Source organism: Macrotis lagotis, chromosome 8 (assembly GCF_037893015.1).
Source record: "Macrotis lagotis isolate mMagLag1 chromosome 8, bilby.v1.9.chrom.fasta, whole genome shotgun sequence".
In the NCBI taxonomy this organism is placed as follows: domain Eukaryota; kingdom Metazoa; phylum Chordata; class Mammalia; order Peramelemorphia; family Peramelidae; genus Macrotis; species Macrotis lagotis.
This window is the reverse complement of record NC_133665.1, coordinates 82,259,211-82,281,557: the sequence shown is the minus strand read 5'-3', so window position 1 is coordinate 82,281,557 and position 22,347 is coordinate 82,259,211. Positions and strand designations below refer to the sequence as shown.

The following is a 22,347-nucleotide window of genomic DNA, read 5'->3' as shown; positions in this document are numbered from 1 at the left end:
AATGAATGAATGAATGAATGAATGAATGAATGATGTTTAGAGAATCAGAAAGAATTTTTTTTAAAGAAGATCTACAGGAAAATGTAGCTAATAAGTGAACAGAATGAAGTATGAAGAGGATGTGATCCACACTAATAGAGGGAACATTCTTATTAATGAAATCATCAATCCAATGAAGTATTTAAGTCATAAATAAAAAAATGAAAAGGAGGAAAAGTGAGAGAAAAGAAACAGATTTCATTTTATTGTGTTGAATTTGGGAAGAAATAAGGAAAAATGAATTGTAATCATAAGAAAATTTCTTTGTTGCTATAACAAAATTTGAAACATGAGGAAGAAATCAACAAAATGATTTTATACTTCCAAAAAACTGACATATAGTTTACATCTGTTAGAAGTCTTTATAAATTAAGGGCTTTCTGATGCCCCAATCTAGCATGTGACCTAATTTTTTTTTGTTTCTAGTGGCATCATTTACCTTATAATTGAGATGCTATGATCCTTTCTCTTCTAATTTATTTGCCAATAATAACTACTTGTTAGCAGTGGTTAATAACAAACATCTTATAGAAAGTAAAACCACTGCCCTCTGGTGCCTGTCACATCGTAGGTGCTTATGTTTACTGGCTGACTAACTCTGGGTGAACATCATCTTTGGTATTTTGGAGAATACTGTGTTCCATGACTCACAATCAGATAACAACACTATAAAAACATTGATATTAAAATAACATGGCTCAATATGGGGGACAAGCTTAAGGGTCATTAAAGAAATTTTTCAGTTTCCCTAAAGCAATCCAAGCCCTTCTTGTCATCACTTCTGTTGTTCAATTCTGGGTTTAATTCATTCTTCATTCATAAAACTTAAATGCTAATGAACCAAACCAACACTATGTTGATTATCCATTTAACTACATACTATTGTCTGAAAAATAGGCACTTTTCATTAAGTCATTTATAAAATCTTTAGAAAAGGATAATGGACGATTATGAGCAATTATGGCCTTATAAAACAAGAAGTAGAAGAAGAAAGAACAAGCTTAAAGTTATCTTGGCACAAGCTCCATTTAAGTAAAGTCATTGGATGGGCAATTGTGGCTGAAAGCGGGGGGGCATTTTTAAAGTTACAAAAAGTTAGAAGTTAAAAAGATTTTTTAAAGTTACAAAAAAATTTCAAGAAGACTCTTTTCCCCATTAAAGCTGCCACCTTTGGAATCTGATAACACAGTCCAAGATCAGCTTCTTGAGGAATAGATGGTACTCAAGAAAACAAAGATAGAACTGATCTCTAAGATATATAAAGAAGAGAAGGAAAGAAATCAAAAGTCAAGAAAAAAATCATTAGGATCATTTTTAAAAAGTGACTATTGGGGCAGCCAGGTGACGCAATAGACAGAGCACCAGCCCTGAAGTCAGGAGGACCTGAGTTCAAATACGACCTCAGACATTTAATAATTTCCTAGCTGTAAGTACCTAGCTTGGACAAGTCACTTAACCCCATTGCCTTGAAAAAACTAAGAAAAAGTGACTACTCTGTCATATCAATAACCATCAGTCTACTTTTCCATCTACAAAAAATCTAGATGAGTATAGTCTATTCATAAATATAGATGAATTCTATGTATCTGTTGATATACTCAAGGAGTATATTCAAAGGAACAAAGTTTTTTTCCAAGTAGTATTTCACAGATGGACTTGTTTTCAATCATAACAGACTTGAAAAGAAAAGAATATAAGATTCCATTCTGCATTTTGATAGTGCAATAAGTTGCCACATCATACAGTAGAGTGAAAGAGTGCTGGGAAGACCAAGCACAGCTCATGCCCTCAAGGAGCTATCAAGATGTTGGGAGATCATGCAAACAACAATGTATAAACAAGATCTATACAGGATAAATTGGAGATCATCTAAAGAGAAGTCATTAGCATTAAGGTGAAACAGGAAAAGTTTCTTTTAGAAGGTAATATTTTATCTAAACTTTAAGGATAGTAGGGAAGCTATGAGGTAGAGAAGAGAAGTAAAAGAATTCCAGGTGTGTAGAACAGCCAGTGAAAATGTTCTGTGTTGGGGCAGCTAGGTGGCACAGTGGATAGAGCACTGGCCCTGGAGTCAGGAGGACCCAAGTAAAAAGCTGATCTCAGACACTTAATAAGTATCTAGCTGTGTGATCTTGGGCAAATCACTTAACCCCATTGCCTTGCAAAAAAAAAAAAAACCTAAAATAGGTTTTAAAAAAATGTTCTGTGTTGGAATGTAAGTTGGAGTGTAAGGTATAAGGAACATAAAGGAGGTCAATGTCATTGGAATTTTTGAAAATTTAGAGGGTAAATAAAGTATTAAGAAGACCAAAAAACAGAAAAGGAGCAGATTAGGAAGGACTATGAAAGTCAAACAGAAGGTTTTATTGATTCCACAGCTAATAAAGAGACACTTAAAGTTTATTGATTTGGGGGAGATGGGGAAGGAGGAGGGTTGACATGGTTAGATCTGAACTTTGGGATGACAATTTTATATGTGTGGAGAATATACAAAAGAGGTTAAGAGATAAGATTGAGGAACCAACTAGGCCAAGGTGGTGGAAGTATCAAAAGAGAGAAGAGGCTACTTTCAAAAGATATTACAATACAATAAATAGGACTTGGCAATAGAAAGGTGTCAAATATGACAATAGGATTTCAAGGCTAGGAGAATGGCAGTACTCTTGATAATAACTCAGAAGTTAGGAAGAGTGGAGATAAAAGATAATGAGTTCAGTTTTGAACATTCTGAGTTTAAAATTCCTATAGGACTACCAATTCCAATTGTTCAACAGTCAATTGGAGATGTAAAACTGAAGTCAGGACAAATAGATATGAGAATTGTCTGTAGAGAGAAGACAATTGGGAGCTGATAAGATCACCAAGTGGAATACTGTAGAGGATAAAGAGGGAAAAAAGTCTAGGACAGAGCCTAGGGGAATGACCTGAAAAAAGATGTCTTTTGGCTCACCTAGTTCACATCCTAATCATACCTATTGTAATAGTCTTTTTCCTCAATGGCCACTAAGGTGCTTTTCAGCTCTAAATCCTAAGATCTATGATCCTTTGATAGTGGTAGTAATGAACACTTTTTATTTCTCTTTCTGGAGCATTATTAAATTTTTTTAAATGGCCATAAAATATGAAAATGAATTCCTGAATTCCCTTCCTTTTCTTATTTGTTTAATGAACTGGATATCTAATCTTAGTACTGGAAGGTCACTGGAATCCATTTGTGGAGAATACTATTAGTACAACTACAGTAGTAACTTTCACTTGTATAGCACTTTCATGCTCCACAAATTTGTCCTGGATAAATACAGTTAGCACCTGCTAGTTTTGTCATCTTTCAAACGAATAAATAAAAAGAGGAATAAGTTCCAGATCTCAGATCAACATCCAAACTCAAATCTACAAATGTCTAACAAAAGGGTCCAAAAAGTACTTTAGAGAATTTTAAATGACCTTAGTGATAACTGGTCTTCATATCTTATCATTCCTCTTCTGAATATCTCTCTCTTTTCTCAAGTTAGAGGAATGTAGAGAAACATAGCCTGGGCTATGGGGCAAGAGATGGTTTGGAAGGAGTGCAATAGGGGTGTGATAAAAAAAAAAAACCTGGAAAGTCCCTTAAGGTGTTTCTCTCTTCTAAGTCAAATTGAGAAACATTGTTCAACCCTGTGGATTTCTGAGTTATCCTAATAGGAAAATGAAAAGAAAAAAAAAAGAGTAAGAATAGAGTACTCTTCTGTAACCTCATTATCTAGTAACACAAATGTTTTTGAAATAATTAGGTATAATGATGAATTGTTATTCTGTATTTGTGAAGCTTTAGAATTCTCAAAGCATGTTCATGTGTATTATTTTCTTTGAGTCTTAGGTAAACGTTTTTCATTGAGATATAGTTATTCTCATTTAAAAGACATAGATACATGCAGATGTCAAGAAATTAAGTGACTTGTCCAAGTTAGTTAGTAAAAGAGTCTAGTAATCTTTCCAGTATATCAGTGATGTCTTCACTGTACAAACCAAGACAGTCATTAATTAATAACAGAACAACTTATTTAAGTTCTTTTTACCTCAGTTTCTCTAGAGATAATAATACTTGTTTAATAGTTTTCATCCTTAAGCTTATGAATATAAATTAACATTTCAAAAATTCCATAAAAATCAGGTCTCTAATAAGCTTTGGAAATGTCATTTAATTGACATTCTGAAATGGAGATTTTTTTTAATCACAAGTTTAATTTAGAATATATATAGGGACAAAAAAACAGTCTAAATTTTAATAGCGGTTAAAGTTATGAATTAAATTTATATGTATGTGTGTATATGGACATGCAAATAACTGGAAAATAAATCACATAAATCATTTTCACAGACTTGTCAATTATTGGTTCTGAAAATTTCTCAAACTATAAGGTCTTTAAGTCATAAACATTAAAGGAATTGGCCCCCAAACTTGCAGTAGATATCCTAAACTTGATAATATCATAATAGAAGTAACAGATAATAGAATAATAGGTAATAGAAATATAACTTGATAAAGACCTTTCTTTAAAATATTGATCACTGTTTCAAATCTATGTTTTACACCTTACATATGCACCATGGAGTATGTTCCCAAAAAATGAATTTTAATGACCTTGATCTGCAAAAAAGAAAAATTTTCAGGGCAGGCAGAAAAGATCATCTATCTAATTCATTAACTGATGGCACAGTCCCCTACAAAATGATATCTCTTTTATTAAGGTAAATTGTTCCAAATGAATCAGTCAGATGAAGTCTGAAATTAGTTATTTTGATTTTTTAAGCTAGAAACAGTTAAGCACATTCATATGACATTCTGCAATGTCTTATCTTTAGTTTGTCAAGGTTTTTAAATCCCTCTTGAGCTAGAGTACCATTTTTAGCTTGGCTAGGTCAGAATGACACTGAACAATATGAGTGATGACACACTAGACAGCTATATGGACAGAGTTGTCATCAGCAAGCCAGCTGTGCAAACACCTGTATGTCCTGCACAACTGATCCTTAGGAACAAGGATCAAGAAAGTCAGAATGGTGAAATGGGAGGGGGTAGTGTAAGAGGGAGGTGAAGATTTAGTAGTCTCATAAAAAAATCATTTATTATATATTTTTGTGGGATTATTGTGGAAACATGAAACAAAAAAATAAAATCTTTTTTCAGTCTTAAATATTTTATATCTTTGTGAATATTACATATAATGCTTATTTTGTATTTCTTAAAATTCACTGAAAGCTAAAAATTACAAGATATTTATATATGCATATATGTATATATATATATATATATATATATATACAGAGAGCATCTGTGTCCTGATTAATGTTATCTTATTTTCAAATCATAAAATAATAAGTTTTTTAAAACCAAAAAATAAATTTCCCACCCAACAACCCTTGTGAAGCCATACATCTTTTTACTTCTTCAGAATACTGTTCATTATTTTTCATCAAGGATCATATCAAATACTACCTCTCTGCGAGGTCTCAAATACTCCCAAACAATAAATAGCCTATACAAGGTACTAACTCCTACTTCAAGCTTTCCTAAAACCCCTGGTCTGGGCTTTCCTTCATTTGGCTCACCATCAAACTGTTACAATTTCCTATGCTCATATTATACATTACCTATAAAATCAGGGACTTTCACTTTTGTTTTTAAATGCCCAGAACTTAGCACACAAAAGGTACTGAATTTAAGATACTGGCTCAGAAAGGTTACAGGACTAAGACATGAATTCAAATCTTCTAATTCCAAATCAGTATACTTACCATAAGATCCCACTTCATAACAAATTAGACTATCCAATTTTCCCATTTCTCCCTTGCTCCCTAGTTCACTCTAATAATAATAATAATAATAATAGTTTTTACCTTCCTTCTCCAAACCATCCCTGGAAAATGACTTTGCTAATCTTGTTTCTAATCCATGAGTTTTCACTTGATCATTACCAGAACCAAAACTCCACATCATTTCTTGGCCACCAGTTCCAAGCCATGTCAGGAAAATATCCTTACCCCACCCCACCCCGGCCCCTGCTGCTTTCCAAATCACTTTTGGGGTTGGTCATTCCCCTTTAGAATGTTAAGCGTCTTGGGGGCAGGGACTGGCTTATTTAGTTTGTCAGGGTTTTGGCAAAGTTTGTCAAGAAATTATTTGTCTGTATATCCCCAGTGATTGGCCCCTAATAAATGCTTACTATATGCTGTCTGTCTATATATATATATATATATATATATATATATATATATATATATATATATATATATATATATATATATATATATCCATCTATCTTCTTATCTACCTATCTTCTGTCTAGCTATCTGTCACCTATCTACCCATTATATGCCAAACACTTTGTCTGATGCTAGTGATACAGGGGAGTTGTTTCCCCTCAGAGAGCTTACATTCTTTTGGAGAAAAGTCACCCGTACACAAAGAGGCAAATATAAAATGCCCACAAATAAATACACAGTAATATTTGGGGGTAAGTGAAGAATGGAGCATTGAGAATCAAAGAGAAAATGAAGAATCTTCTTCAGGAAGAACTTGAGTCAAGCCCTTCAGGAAGTCAGGCCATCTATGAGGCAAAAGAAGGATGGAGTGGAGTCTGGAGTTGGGAAAGGAAATACTGTAGATAGAAACCCTCTAAAGAAGAATGTAAAATCATTGTGGAAGGTAGATTGTGGAGTGTGAAGGGTTTTGAAATCTAATGAGGGAAAGGTACATCTTATCTGAGAGGTAAGAAAACTTCATTTGAGCTTTCTGAGGAGGAGAATGGCAGAGTCAGACTAAGAATTAGGCAGCTGGGCAGAGAACAGATTAGGAAAGGGGAGGGTCTGGAGACCTTGCCCCCAGCCTTCCAAGTTTAGATTATTTAGCTAAGGAGAAACAGATTTAATGTAACCTTTTAAGTCTCTGGAACCTCAGAGTTTTCCAAAGAGAAGGTAAGCCCCTCTAAGGGACATGAAGGTTAACAGGGAAGGAAGAATACAAAGCAATGTCCAAAATTACTAGCTAACTTCTAGTATCACTGATGCATGGTCACTTTTTAAATGAAGTAAATGTTAAATCCAAATCAATAAAAGTAAGATTTATTTAAATAAATTCTCTCCAAATAATGACAGCTGAAGTGGAAAATTTTGAAGATAGACGTTGCTATTCCTCCCCTCATGTAAACTTTGGATCCCATGAAAGGTTGTCGTTGCTCTCAGTAAAGTGGGGGGAAAGGGCTAAAAGACCAAAAGACCAAGTTCCCCCTTAAGTAAGGATGCCTCCCACAAACCACCATGGATCCACAATACTGAGGGACCCTGGTGCCCATATTTCACAGGCTGTTTCTTGGGCCCTTCAATGCCATCAACCATGTCCTGAGCCTGAGCCTTTCATTCCTCCAGAGGTAAATGAAGTTCCTAGTTCCTGGATAGGGAGTCAAGCAGGGGTTAGATGAAGGAAACTCCCCTTAAGCCTGCAACTTCAGGTCTTCTTTCCCTAGCTACTAATTTGAGGGTCCAAAATTTAGAAATATGGTTTATGGATGAGTGGAGGAGGAATGAGAAATAGGAGCTTCATATTTGGGAAGTCAAACGGAACTGTTTAAATAAAGAGTATTGGATTTAGGTAGAGGACCTGAGTTTATATATTGACGCATAGGCTTTTCAACTTCTCTAAGATTCAAGTCTTTCTATAAATCATTAAGTGTATACTATAAAATGAGATGGTGAGTCTAGGCAACCTTGAAGACCACTTACATTTCTAAACCTATGATTTCATGATCCTATGACAATAGATGCAATAGAGATTAATTACATTACTTTATAGCTTATTTTTATTGTATATATAACATTATTATGCTATAAATATAATAAACTTTTTTATTTAAATTGAATAAATATAAACCAAAAAAATTATTCATGTATCGTTCAATGGGAAGCTGGTGGGAAAGGGTGCAGCATTACGATATAAAGTCTGGAAATATTTTACGTTTTCTATTCAATCTCTACAGTGATAACCTCTAGGCGAATCAATAGACAAAGAAATCAGCATTTTTATAGTAGTTCTTCTATTTCAGGCATTGTGCAGAGCTCTCTGCAAATACAACCTCATTTGATGTTCTCAGCAAGCTCTCAAGTTCTCATCTTATCCCCATTGATACTTGAGGCAAACAGAAGTGAAGTACCTTGCTCAGGGATCATAGAGATAGAAAATGTCCAAGGTCAGACTGGAATTCTGGCTTTCCTGACTCTGTGTCTAGTCTTCTGTTCACTGTACCACCTAGCTTCATTTTTCTACATGACTTTCCCATTAATGTCCTCATTAAAAAAAAAGTATTCATTTTGTCTTTAGCTGAGCCCCCTAAGCTTGCAACAATGGGCAATGCTTCCAAGCTTCAAGGACTCATCAGAAACTCAGAGGGACTACAAGCTCTGATTTTACTAATTCACTAGGGAATAAATAAATAATTAATGTGGTATTTAAGGTCCTTCATAATCAGAAGCCAACTTCAACTTCAACAAACATTTAACTAAGCACCTACCATATGTACAATGTGCAAGGCATTGGGAGATGTAAAGACAAAAGATGAAATAGTCTCTTCCCTCAGTGGAAAGAGCTCTGGACCTGGATTCAGGAAGATCCAAATTGAAATCTGGCCTCAGACACTCAGTAGCTGTGTGTCCCTGGGCAAATCACTTAACCCTGTTGCCTCAGTTTCCTCGTCTGTAAAATGAGATGGGAAAAGGAAATGGCAAATCACTCCAGTATCTTTGCCAAGAAAACCCCAAACAGATCACAAAAGACACGACCAAAAAAAAATGACTGAACAAGCCCTTTCATAGAATCGGTCCAGAAGCCCTAGATTCTAAGTAACAAATGAGTGACTTGCCAGTGGCTGGCTCACATTTGGAGTGAACATGGGGGCAGAGAGGACAGAGAAGTTTAACATTCCCTGTTCATCTCTACCTATTATAATTCTTTCTCACAAAGCATCTTCTAAGCAGTCCAAACTGAAAATACTCTCTCCCTACTCATATTTGTCTAGTAATTTGTGATCTTTCCTGGGCACCTACCCATCGACTTGGCTAGAAGTTAGAATAGTGAAGTGTAAAGAATAATGGAAGTGAAATTAAGTGGCTCTGGATTATAAGCCTAGTTTTGTTATTTTCTGTTGGAAGAGAAACAGGTTTTTTTTGTCCTCTATGGACCTCAGTTTCCTCATCTATTAAAAAAAAAAAAGAGGGGAGGTTACATTAAATGGTCACTAAAAGTCCCTTTCAGCTATAAAATCTTATGAAAACATGTCATATTCCCCTTATTAGATCATAAATTCCTAGAGGGCAGGGACATAATCTTTGAATCACCTCCACTAAATAACACAATGCCTCATGTATGGCAGTTTAATTGATACTTGATAAATTGGAAATTGCTGGAGAATACTATAACGAGGCAGCTAGGTGATATAATGGATAGTACTCAGCCTGGAATCATTAAAATCTGAGTTTAAAATTTATCCTAGGATTATTTTACTAGTTGAGTGATCCTCAACAAGTCACTTACCCTCTGCCTCCATTTCTGTAAACAAAGAATAATTACCTAGTTCCCAGAGTTGTGGTAAGGAAAAGCACTTTGTGCTAGCTATGATTATTTTTTAGTTAAATAAATATCCAGTTAGTTAATCCTGTTTTTCAGGATTCAATTACAGAAGGAATATATGTTTAATTTGTTTTTTTTGTTCAGTGCTCAATGCTCAGTGATTTAAACTGTACAGTCCTCTGACAGCTAGGACTGGGTTCCTTTTGGTTTTAGGGACCCGATGCATTGCCTAGGACCTGGCACATAGGAGGCCATAAGTAAAGACCTGTTGATAGCCCAGCTCAGCTGATTCAGAGGCATAAACATATTCTTCTATGAGGCAAATGATTCTGTTATCCTTTTTCTATTTTTATTTCAGCATTGCAAAATTTAGCAGTTCTTCATGATTGAGGCACTATCCAATCAAAGGATTCAACTGTATTACAGTTGAGAGATAGGTGATGAGAAAGCTGTTCACAGATCAAGAACAATGAGGCTTTCAAGTGAAAGTAATTAATCATTAAAGTGGACTATATATTAGACCCAATGGGATTTTTAAAGTCACTGCTGACTTCTTTATGCAATTTTAAGATTTGGGGTAGATGATTTGATTGTATCTAATTCAAGAATATACATGTGCTAAGTAAAATCCCGAAAACATAAATTTTAAATTTGACAGCAAAAAATAATATCTATAAAGAAAAATGCTATTTGTCAAATGTTATGTAAAAGAATTAAAAATTAATGAATAACAACAATAGGTTCAACATCTGAAATATTAACTAATATAGATGGTAAAATATATTCAATTTTAAAGAGAAAATGTGGCTAAGAGATAGCAATAATGTATGCTCCTATATTAAGAAAAGATTCAGAATTTCTCCCTGTCCAGGTTCTGATCTCTAAAAGAATTTAATAAAACATCGTTCAAATTTTACAGTATATGAGTTGAAGGGCAAACATGGCAAATAGGGATGTACAACCTTTGTATCTAAATTTGAAGATGACAAATCTCTTCCAAGAAAAGTTGCAAAGGAATGCCTATGCATGTTTTAAAAACTTCTTTTCTATTCTCTATCCCAACCAATACAATTTATTTTAGAAGAAATAATTAGCCTCTATAATCTTTGGAAATTTCCACACTACATTTCAAATAGTGAAAATAAACAAAAACACTAATGGGAAATAATTTTGATAGAATTAAAAGTGATTATCTATAATCTGGATAAAGAAAAGCATTACAAAGCAAAATTGGAATTCACAGTGAATGTAGACCTTTTCCATCTCACTGTAACACTATAACAAAAAAAAAGTGAAATTAAAGAGATGCATGAATTATTATTCCCTGCTACAACTGCCTTGATTATAGATAAAAGAATATTTTGCCATCCTCTTAAAGAAAGCAGAAGGTATGTCATTTATGTTTCTTGTTGATCATGATTTCCCCCTGACTTTCCCAGTCCAATCACAACATCTGCTATCCAACATCTATCACTACCAGGTGGGAGAATTTGCAACCAAATGTAATTCCAACTGGACCAAAAAAAAAATAACAAAAATCTTTCCTGGTATACTAAATATATTCACAGATTTAAAAAAAAATTACCAGCTGATAAAAGTTTTTAAAAGAAGAAATTATATATTCAAAAATATTACACAAAATAAAGAGTAGCCTCCTTTAATATACAAGTTAAAAAGAAAGACTCAATATATTAAGCTGTCTAGGTATTAAATATTTGTTTGATAAAATCATGTAGGAGTGGGAAAACTCTTTGCTGCTTTTTGAAAACATGAAAATTAAAACTAAGATTAAATTATATTCATTCTGATATATTTTATTAACTACTTTTATGTAAAATTCCTACATTTTGCATTTTAGCATATTATTTATAAAAAGAAATAAATTTCTATTAATTTATGAAAATCTATATCATTTAATCTTTAGTACTAATAATGTGAGTATAGAATATTTTGTTTTCACTAATAATTACTCAGTAAACATTTATTAAGTGCCTATTATGTGCCAAGAAATGTGCTAATCACAATGAAATTACAATATTGTACATCAGTCTGGCCTTAACTGGTCTATGACAAATTAAATTCTCTATCCCAGTTACCAGATATTGGGCTAAGAACTGGAGATACAAAGAAAAGCATAAACAGTCCCCTCTCTCAAAGATTTCATAATCTAATGAAGAAGACAATATGCAAACAATTAGGTACAAACAAGTCATATACTGCATAAACTGAGGATAGTCTCAGAGGGAAGACACCAAGACTAAAAAGGACTGGGAAGAAACTTCATGAAGAAGATGAGAAAAGGTGGGACCATTACATTTGGTGATTAATAATTCACTAATAATTTTGGAGAGAGCAGTTTTGGTTGAATGACAAGGTTAGAAGTCAGATGCAAAAAGTTATAGAGTGAGAAGAAAGGACAAAATAGGCATCTAGAAGAGAAGCGTATTGTAGATAGTATCAGCACTATTCTTAGACAAAAAAAGTTATGGATATAAATGTTATGAAAAGTCAAATAAGGCCACAGTATACTAGGGGCATTCAAAGATGTCTCAGTGCTCATGAGCTCCATCATTGTTCATTACCTAGCTGCACACACCTAATTCCTGCTAGCTACTCAATTTGCCCTTGGTACCTTCATCTTTGTACCTTTGCTCATTAGTTCTTTCACATTTACATATAAGTAGACTGATCTATGTATGAAAATATCAAGTCAAAAAAGTCAAAGCTTCACCAACTCCCAACTTACCTTAGTAGATCTTTCTACAATCTAATTTTTGAAACAGATCAGTTTGGAATTTAACACTCCCTTACTATCCAAGAGATGAAGTAAATAGCCTCAACTGGATTATGACATTTTAAATTCTCCATTCACTCTATTTTTGTTATTACAGTCCTTAGCAGGGTAATGAAGAAATAGGGTGCCTTCCTTCTTCATAAGCAACTGACCAAAGTAGCAAGAGAGTATGTTCAGATACCAGATCATTTAATAAATGGGTCTTAGAGCTCTCTAGCCTCTGGAGTTAAGTGACCATCTTTAAGGAAGAGATTAGTTGGCTACCTCAACAGCTTCCTTGGTTGCCTTAGCTTCAGGCAACTGAGACTTCCCCATATATTTACAGAGTTTGTTGACAAATTAGCAGGCTTCCTCTTAAAAACATAGCAGTATAAGAAGTTCTATCCGACTATAGAGTCTATCTGTTCATGGAAAGGACAGATTATAATTCTTCTGACAGACCAGGTAATGCAATGGGAGATGCTATTTGAAATAAAAAATCAGTCAGTTGAGGAATCCATTGGCTCTTGCAACTTATTAAATACATATGTCAAGTACTTGGCAAACCACATACTAGAAAAATGCTATTATTATCATTACTGTTGTCATTGCTGTTGTTGTTATTGTTACAAATGCCAAGCAGAATCCCCTAGATTTCATTATAGTCCTACTCAATCCAAGTCTAGGATTCAATCATAGAGATGTTTGGTACTTCCACACACACAAAAAAAAAAAATCCCTCTTTCTGCCATTTTGGATCTCCTACTTCATCAGAAATTGGTCTTTTTCTAAGTTGTAAAAGTTTCCACCCTTATGGCCTTTTTTGAGCCCATCATCTCTGATATATAATTCATTACATACTTAAGAGTAAGTACTCTTTATTGAATTTAATGTTAAATGTTACCTATCTACCATATCCAGCCAGTTCGATGGTCAAATGGAATAAACAAACTCTAAAAAGCATCAATTAGTGAACTCAGGTAACAGGAAATGTCCCTTCTCTGGACAGAATTCTGAATAGCTATTCTGCTTGGTATTATTGTATTACTCGCCCACCCAGAACATATTCTTACTCATCTACTCATCAATTATGGTATTTGCACTCACAGCCTTATTTGAACTTGTATTCAAATACTTCCTAGAAGTAAGTCTATCTCACTTACAACATATGCTTCAAACTAGAAGTCACCAAGAAATCATTAAGTGAGAAACCAATTCCTATCAATGGATGAGATAATCTATCTATATTTATATGTTAACATTTATATACATATAAAAACAGACAGACAGAACCTTAAAATCTGGCTGCCCCCTCCTTGAAAACTGAAAGCTTGAAACCTAAGATATTTTCTAATCACTTAGTCAACAGTACTGTGGCTCCCAGTTAGACCTGCTTACAAATCCCCCAGTTTCAAGAAGATTCATTTTATTTCATCAGGTACTGCTATAAAAGTTCCATGACTGCTCCAGGCCTTATTGCCCCACAACTCAAATATTGTATTACTAATTCTACTGGTAGACTGAAGATAGCAGGCCTAAGAAATACACTTGAGAATTCACTCCTACATCTTCAGGGCCTTGAGTTAGTTCATAACTCTCACAAATAAACATGGTGTCTGAGGGATAAGGAAAAGGGATTGTGACATCACTGGCCAATAGACACCTATGAATCAGTCAGTCGATAAAGAACATTTACAACCTACTAAATGCCAGGGTCTAGGCTAAGCAATGGGGATAAAAAGAGGTAAAGTCAGTCCCCACCCTCAAGGAATTCACAGTCTAATGGAAGAAATAAAACAGAAACAATAAATACAAAGTAAACTACATAGAGGATAAATAGGAAATCATGAAAAACCTGAGGTCCATGAAATTAAGAGAGGTTGGGGAAGGTTTCATGTAGAAAGTAGAATTTTAATTGAGATTTAAAAGGAAGACAGAGAAGTCAGCAATTGGGAGTGGAGGAAGGAGCACATTCCAGGGGACAGCCAGGAGGAAGGGGAGCATTCTAGGGAACAGCCAGAGAGAACCCCAGGAAGCTAAAAGATGGGAGTGTCTAGAGGAACAACCAGGAGGTCATTGTCACTGGATTGAAGTATTAAGAAGTATAAAAAAAAAAAAAAAAGACTGGATAAAGGGCTTTGAATCCAAGCACATCATTTTGGTCATATGGAAGAGACACTAAAAGCCAATGGAATTGAGTTGGGGGTGATGACTGGGAATGACATGATTAGATCTGTTTGAAGAAAATCATTTCAGTGGTTGGATGAAGGATGGATTAGAGTGGGGAGAGACTTGAGGAGCCCAAGCCACCAGAGCAGCCTATCGAAATAATCAAGGTATGAGGAGAAGAGGGAGACACCAGAGTAGGGACAGTTGCATATGAGGAGAGAAGGGAGTATATTGAAGAGATGTCACAGAGATGAACTTGACAGGCTGCGTCAGGAGATTGGAAAGGGAGCTCAAGAGATAGGAGAGCAGGTACTTGCAGGCAACAACAAATGAAAAAGCCAGAAGTCTGAACTGCCTTTTGAAGTTGTTCAGAGTTGCCCTAGAATAGAACAATATAAGCTCCATAATCTCCTCCTGTTCCTGCCAACACTCCTAGTGCCTTATTTAATGCTATTTCTTGGCACACACACACACACACACACACATCTTTCAGTGCATATACATATATAAACATATATAGATTTACATGTATGTATATGCGTTATATGTACACACACACACACACACACACACACAGATAAGCAAACCACAGGATTTCTACCTATGTTCTTTCATTCTTCTACAGATTAATTCTCACTAAGGATCAGTGAATAGAAACCTCCAGCAGCCAAGCCAGGCAGCTTTGGCTGGTCTATGACAAGAGATTGGAAGTCATGAAAATAGGTTTCAGTTCAAGCTCTAACAATCATGGGGTTCATAATCTTAGGTAACTTACTACATCTGACTAGATCTCAGTTTTCGCATTTATAAAATTATGGTGAAGACCCAGAATATATTTACATTCCTTTTTAGCTTTAATGTCTATGTATATACATGTGGGTATACACACACACACACACACACATGCATATACATAGATACATATGAACATACAAACTCATATAAATACATGTATACATGTACAAATAAAGATAAACAATTCAAATTTCTATATTTTAAAGTAAAGGATTCAAGTTTAAATATTCTGATTACATTTTCTATATATCTCTATTCCTTTCTTTTTATTTTGTTTCATTTTTGTAAAGGAGGGAAAATCTTAATTTAATTAAATTTATAGCCATGATAAAATAGAAAAGTATTACCAAAGGCAAGATATTATGTCTATTTTTCTAGGGCAGTAGGCTCCATGTAGTAATGGGATCAGCTGTGTGGTCAAAAATTTTATGATTAGGGGACATGTGAGATTCTTAAATGACCTCTAGTTCATTCAGCAAAGACCACAAATGATTTAAATACAATTATAGTAATTAAGGGACAATTTTCATTTACATAATTTTATTAAGAGAATAAAGAATACTCAAGGGATAGAGTTTTTAACTTTATATAAATTTTGAGTCAATAAAATTAACAAATATATTTATCTTTTGAAATAATATAGCATTTTTCTGACTAATTAATGGAGATTTAATTAAAAACAAAGATTTAAAATACGTTAAAATACTTCATATGCTTTTAATAAAACAGTTAAATAAATGATGCAATAACAAAGTTGAATATAATTATAAAATAAATAGTATTACCTTATGAAGAGCACTTTCCACTAATCTCATATGATTAGCAACACAGTCTTTGTCTCTAGAAAAAGGAAGGAAAAGATGAGTTTTATAAACAAAAACTTTATTAAAACAGTAATAAACTAATATACATCACTGTTACTAAGAATAAAGGTTAATGTTCTCTCTCAAAAATGTATAAACTGACTATATTAATGGTATTCCATGGCATCCCCAATCCCCAATCCCCAACTTAATTCATACTGATGAGTTTTCAGATTATTAAGGGAAGTACTACTTGTTGGGAAGGAGAGGCCTTTAAGGATAAAACTCCAAATTAAAAAAAATAAGCATATTGTTCACAATGGAAAATGTGCTAAAGAAATTAAAGTATGAATTATTGTCATGAAAAATACTTTTAAATACATTATGAATACAAACATAATCCAAATGGACTTTGCCCTTTATTTTATGTATATAAATTTTATATATCATCTGTTGGGTCATAAAAATTCAACAAAAAATTCTGACTAGGAATATGTGAAATTACCATAAAATTGTATGGCTTTTAGGACATGAAATTTTTGAATGGATATAATTGTTAAAGGTTAAAAAAACTATTTTACAAAAAATTAGCATTGCTCTTTTATTATAGGAACAATATTTTTTGAGTTTTCTGTTCATCAACATAAAAGGACTTTACAAATAAAGCTAAATCATTTTTTCTTAGGTTCAAAGAAAGTTAGAATTGGAAGGAAATTAGAATTGATGAATTCTAATCACCCCAATTGAGAATTGAGAAATTAAGACTAAGAAAGGTTAAGTGACTTTTCCAAAGTCACACAGTTATCATTAAGTCAACTATAGAAGTGGGAAAAATAGTAAGGCAAAATTAAGTTATATCAGTTTTTTAAATTAACACTTCTATTTATAAAAGCATGGTTGTCCAGTAATATTCCTGCAAGATTTTATATCATATATACACAGACATATTATGCCATTCTGCTTCTCACATATACTACCTCTATATATGAATATATACATATGTATATAAAAATACACATATAAGTCTATTTAAGTAAGGTTGACACATAGTTGAAGAGACAGAATGACAAAGGGAATAACAGAAGGCTGGCTTAGGAATTAGGAAGTTATGAATTAAAATCCTAATTCTGATATACTGGCTATGTGAAAAGCAATAAGTTATCTTCTTAGTGTCCCAAAGTCTAAAACCAGAAATTAGAAATAAGTTGCTGATTTTTATCAAGAGAGGGAATTTCCAAATGGTGGTATTCCTCACATTGTTAAACCAAAACTACATATATGTATACATAAATCTATTTATAAAATATAAATTGTTATTTGTACATGAGTGATATGGCTTGCTCTTTTGTTAGTTAATCTTTTAATTGTACACAAGTTATTTATTCAAAGCTATCCAGGAGCAAATCACAGATATAAAACCAAAGATTACTAACTCTCTTCTGAGATCTGATTTGGTGAGTTCCATCTTAATTCAAGCTAGTTTTATGATAACATTGTCAACTGTGATAATACTATCATATGCCCTAAGCAATGTTATTGTTATATTACATCATTGTATGAGGAAAATAAAGAAATATTTTCAGTTTTAGTTTAATTAGGTGATATTGATTTTATTAATGTCAAAATTATAAAATATATACTTTGTATATTTATGTACTCTCAATCTCTTTTTTATAAAGTATATTTCAATTGTTATGGTAAGAAAAACCCAAATTCATAAAGAAGCTTTTTTTTCTAAAAATTTCCTACATAATGACATCAATCATATTGATCTTCATAACTTAACATTTACTTATATAAATTTAAACATAGACCAATCTTGGGAAAAGAATGTGAGAAAGATTAGTAAATAAGATGTGACTTTTAAACAGATGAATCGAATATTTCGCACTCAATAACACAAGAGGTTCAAAGAGGTAATGTCTACAGAAAGTCAAAAACTATGTGTATTATAAGACTGTACAGGACTTTCATGCTTCTCTGAAGTTTCTCCTTAAAATAATCTTTACTATGTTGCAGAGTTTTCTTTTTAAAGGCTGTATCAGTGAATTTCAAAGAGAGATAGCTGTACTTTTGTTTGCTAACACTGTATTATCCAGGGCTAAAACCCTGCTCATGAAAGTAAGAATTGATCTTTTTGTCTGTTTTAAGTGATCTCCCCAAGGTCTGCATGCTCACTTTGCTGCCATGCGGAGGGCACTCTCTGCATCATGGATGCTCTCCTCTAGTCGCCGCTTGTCCTGCTCCAGCTGGGTAAGATGTCTATTGAGCTGACGCAAAGATTGATCTTTTCTTCTCAGCTCCATCTTTGCCTCAGAGAGACTCTGCAAGCAGACAGAAAACAGAGTTACTTGTCAGCCCCGATAATTAACTTCAATTTATGCCATAGGCTATTAAACAAAGAGTACTGACTGACTGTAAAGTAGATTGGGGCCATTACACACCAAGGTTTAACAAATTTTCTACAAAATTCTAACTCACTAATTAAAAATTATAAATCTGTTAGGATTTAAAAATGACATGTAGCTATTAACAACTAGATAATATACCTATTTTTGGAAATACTTAGTTTTAGTATAAAAAATATCATTCATTCTCAAAATTTCTGAATACATGAAAACAAAATTTTAAAATTAACATATATATAAATAAATGTTTTTCTAGCATTGCTGAGTTCCAAAGTTCAACATAAATTATGGTTGATCAGTCATGACTTGCCTCTTCATTACATCCATAGACCAATGGTATATCGGAATACATAAATACCCAACAGCAATCAAAGACAATAAAAGGGACAAATCAAGATCCTTTAAAATATCCAATATTATCGATGTTATAGAAACAGGGAGCATAAAAATTCATTTAAAGAAACTACCAATATATTTTCCCTAAACCACTGCTGTCTAAAAAAAGACTAGGTTAAATGAAACCATGTAATTATTCAATCACTTAAAAATGTTTTATTCATGTTTTTTTCTATCATTATCATGCCCCAGCTATTTTTCTTCAGTCAAGAGAACTTTCCTTTGCAACAAAGTTACAAAGTTAAGCAAAACAGTTAAAAAGTTAAGCAATATTAGTCAAGTCTGAAGATCTATGCCTAATTCCACATCTATAATCTACATTTCTCTATTTTGAGGCAGAGAGATACTTCAGTGTCAGTCTTCTGAAGTTAAGATTAGTCATTTCACTAAACAGAGTTCTGAAATCTTTCAATGGTATTTTTCTTTACATTACCTAAGTCAGCAAACATTTAACCAAACATTCTGGTTCTCCTTACTCATTCTGCTTCAGTTCAAACAAGTCTTCTTAAGGTTCTATAAATTGTCACAATTATTACATCTTGATATCTCATTATATTCATATGTCCCCAATTTGTTAAGCTATTAACTTAATTGAAAGGTATACAGTTCTTTGCTATAAAAAAAAGTTGCTATAAATATTTTCCTAATATATATATAGGACCTTTCTCTCTTTTGATGTCCTTGAAGAATGTGATTAGCAATCTAGGTCAAAAGGTATATACAGTTTATTTTAATTTTTATTATAGTTCTAAATGGTTTTACTGTATAATTCTTCTTGTAATAAAATTCATTTTTTTCTTCTATGTATTTAATTTTTCAACTCTCTATAAGGATATTATGGGGAGAAAGATGAATTTTTCCCACTAGGCCCCAGAGATTAAAACTAAAGAGAAATGTCCTGGTAATAATTTTTAAATTTAAAGTAAAAAAAGAGGTAAATTTTTAAAAATTCCTAACAATTAAAAGGAGCATCTCAGGATGCAGTAGGTTATCTTTTACTAAAGGACTTACAAGAAAAGGCTAAATGGATCATTTGCCATTTATGTTGTAGAGGGAATTCTTTTTCAGGTAAAGGCTGAATTCAGGTATCAGTTCCCTCTCAACTTTAAGATTAGGTAATATATTGGTGTTAGCTTCTTTATTGTCATTCTCTAATTCTTAAGTTGGAGGTAGAAATGAGTACAAATTAAATTATTTACAATTACCTGAAAATGTCAAATGTTTATATCAAAATGAATACTAATTTATTTGCCAAGTATCAATTAACCATAAAATATTACTAATACAGAATTTTTTGATTCTACATTTTCAAATAATTTGCTTTTGGTTGAAACTTGACAGCTGGCCCTAAAAGTTCCAGCCATTACAAGGGAACTTCAGTGGTCAAATGTGTACTAAAAATGAAGCCAGATAGACACATTTGATGCTTAAAAGCTATTGGGTCCTGGCCCAGTCATTTCTCTGTTCCTTGGAAGACTTTCTAAGGTAATAAGTTAATGATCACTTGGGATCACCCTTGGTTCCCACATTGATGAAATAATGGGTGCTTCCAATAAATGGCTCTCCAAAGGAGAAATCTAATAAGGAATTTCTCTTCTTTACTGACGTAAGCACTATGTTGGAAATCATTGCTTATTTTGTCAGACTTTTTTAATATATATTGGTCAGTTTTGTTGATCAGGTTTGTATTTTTCCATCTTTTTCATTCTTAGTTAAAAGGACTGCCACAGAGGATAGAGATAAAAGGGAAAGATAAAAATTAAAGATAATTTTTTTTAAGAAATAACTATTCCTCCTAAAAAAAATGTAAAGGAAAAAAAGAAATAACTATTCCTTACTGTGGTGATGCTTTTCATGACTACACATTTTTAAACTATATCAAATAATTTGCTTTTTCTCTCTTTTTTTTTTTAGGTTTTTGCAAGGCAAATGGGGTTAAATGGCTTGCCCAAGGCCACACAGCTAGGTAATTATTAAGTGTCTGAGGCCAGATTTGAACTCAGGTACTCCTGACTCTAGGGCTGGTGCTCTATCTACTGCACCACCTAGCCACCCCTATAATTTGCTTTCTCATTGAAAAGGGTGGGGTGAGAAGAAAGGAGAGAATTCAAAACTCAAAGTTTGTTTTTTTAGGTTTTGCTGGGGTTTTTTTTTTTTTTTGCAAGGCAATGGGGTTAAGTGACTTGCCCAAAGCCACACAGCTAGATAATTACTAAGTGTCTGAGGCCAGATTTGAACTCTGGTACTCCTGACTCCAGGGCCTGTGCTCTATCCACTGCACCACCCTAGCCACTCCAAGAACTCAAGATTTTAAAGGAGAATACTGAAACCTGTTTTTGCATGTAAACAGGGAAAATAAAAGAAAAAGAAACAGAAAACTCACTAGCAAACTAAACAAATAAGTGAATGAATAAATAAATTATATTAATAGATAATAAATAAATAAATGGGTGGATGGGTGAATGAATGGGTAGGTACTCTTTCATATATAAATAAAATGTGAAGTAAAGGCTACAACACTATTGGATGACTTTATGATTATTTTCATCTTTATTTTTATCTCTTCATTTCCCATTTTGCTCCACTACTTTAGGACTTCACCATGCACCAGGAAACTCACTGGTATAATCTCATCATCTTGAAAGGTCTCATCATCGTATGTTCTCTACTTCATTTCTAACCTCTCTCTGATTAGAGGATGGGGCCACAAATTCCAAACTTCCATTTAATGGGAGAGGTTAGCTCAGAAATCTCATTTCTCATCAGGTTGCACTACTTTGGAACTTCTCTGACTGATTTCTTAACCATGCCTCCAAGTCAGGAGCCTTCTCCTGTCTCTGTTTCTTTCACCACCACCATCCTCACCCCCCCAACCCTGGCCCAAGCTTCCTTTTCTAGATTGTAAACTCTGTAAAGACTCTGTCTTTCTTTTCTTGTATTTGAATCCCCAATACTTAGGACAGTATCTAGCACATAGGTTGACAGTAAATGTTTATTGACTATTATCTTCTTTATGAATTTCTTTTTTCACAAAAATACGATTTCTCAAATATTTCTCATGTGATAGGGCAATGATTTAAATGACCTGCTACACATATATATGTGTGTCCAACATAGTGCATATATGAAAGTTTAATTTCAAATTAAGGCCATGAAATAGATTAAAGCCTTCAAAAGCCCAAGAATTATATATCAACTATAAATGGTTATTAAATAAAACAAAAATGTTAAATCTTCAGAATTAACAGATCCTTGAAAATTTTAACTATGAAAAAACAGATCAAATTATAAAACCCACATGAAACTTTCCTTTTCATGGACACAAAAATAATCCTTAAAATATATAAAAATTGGGGCGACTAG

General features: G+C 33.3%; 1 protein-coding gene across 6 annotated transcripts in view; it reads right to left on the bottom strand.

Annotated features, from left to right (window-relative positions):
* CCDC171 (coiled-coil domain containing 171) overlaps positions 1-22,347 on the bottom strand; it is a 459,446-nt gene that overhangs the window by 125,426 nt on the left and 311,673 nt on the right. For all 6 annotated transcript variants that reach the window (XM_074197551.1, XM_074197553.1, XM_074197549.1 and 3 more), the window contains 2 exons: positions 18,359-18,504; positions 16,163-16,217 (listed from right to left, as the gene is read on the bottom strand). In XM_074197551.1, the coding sequence (XP_074053652.1) occupies positions 16,163-16,217; positions 18,359-18,504 (201 nt within the window). The remainder of the gene's footprint in view (positions 1-16,162; positions 16,218-18,358; positions 18,505-22,347) is intronic.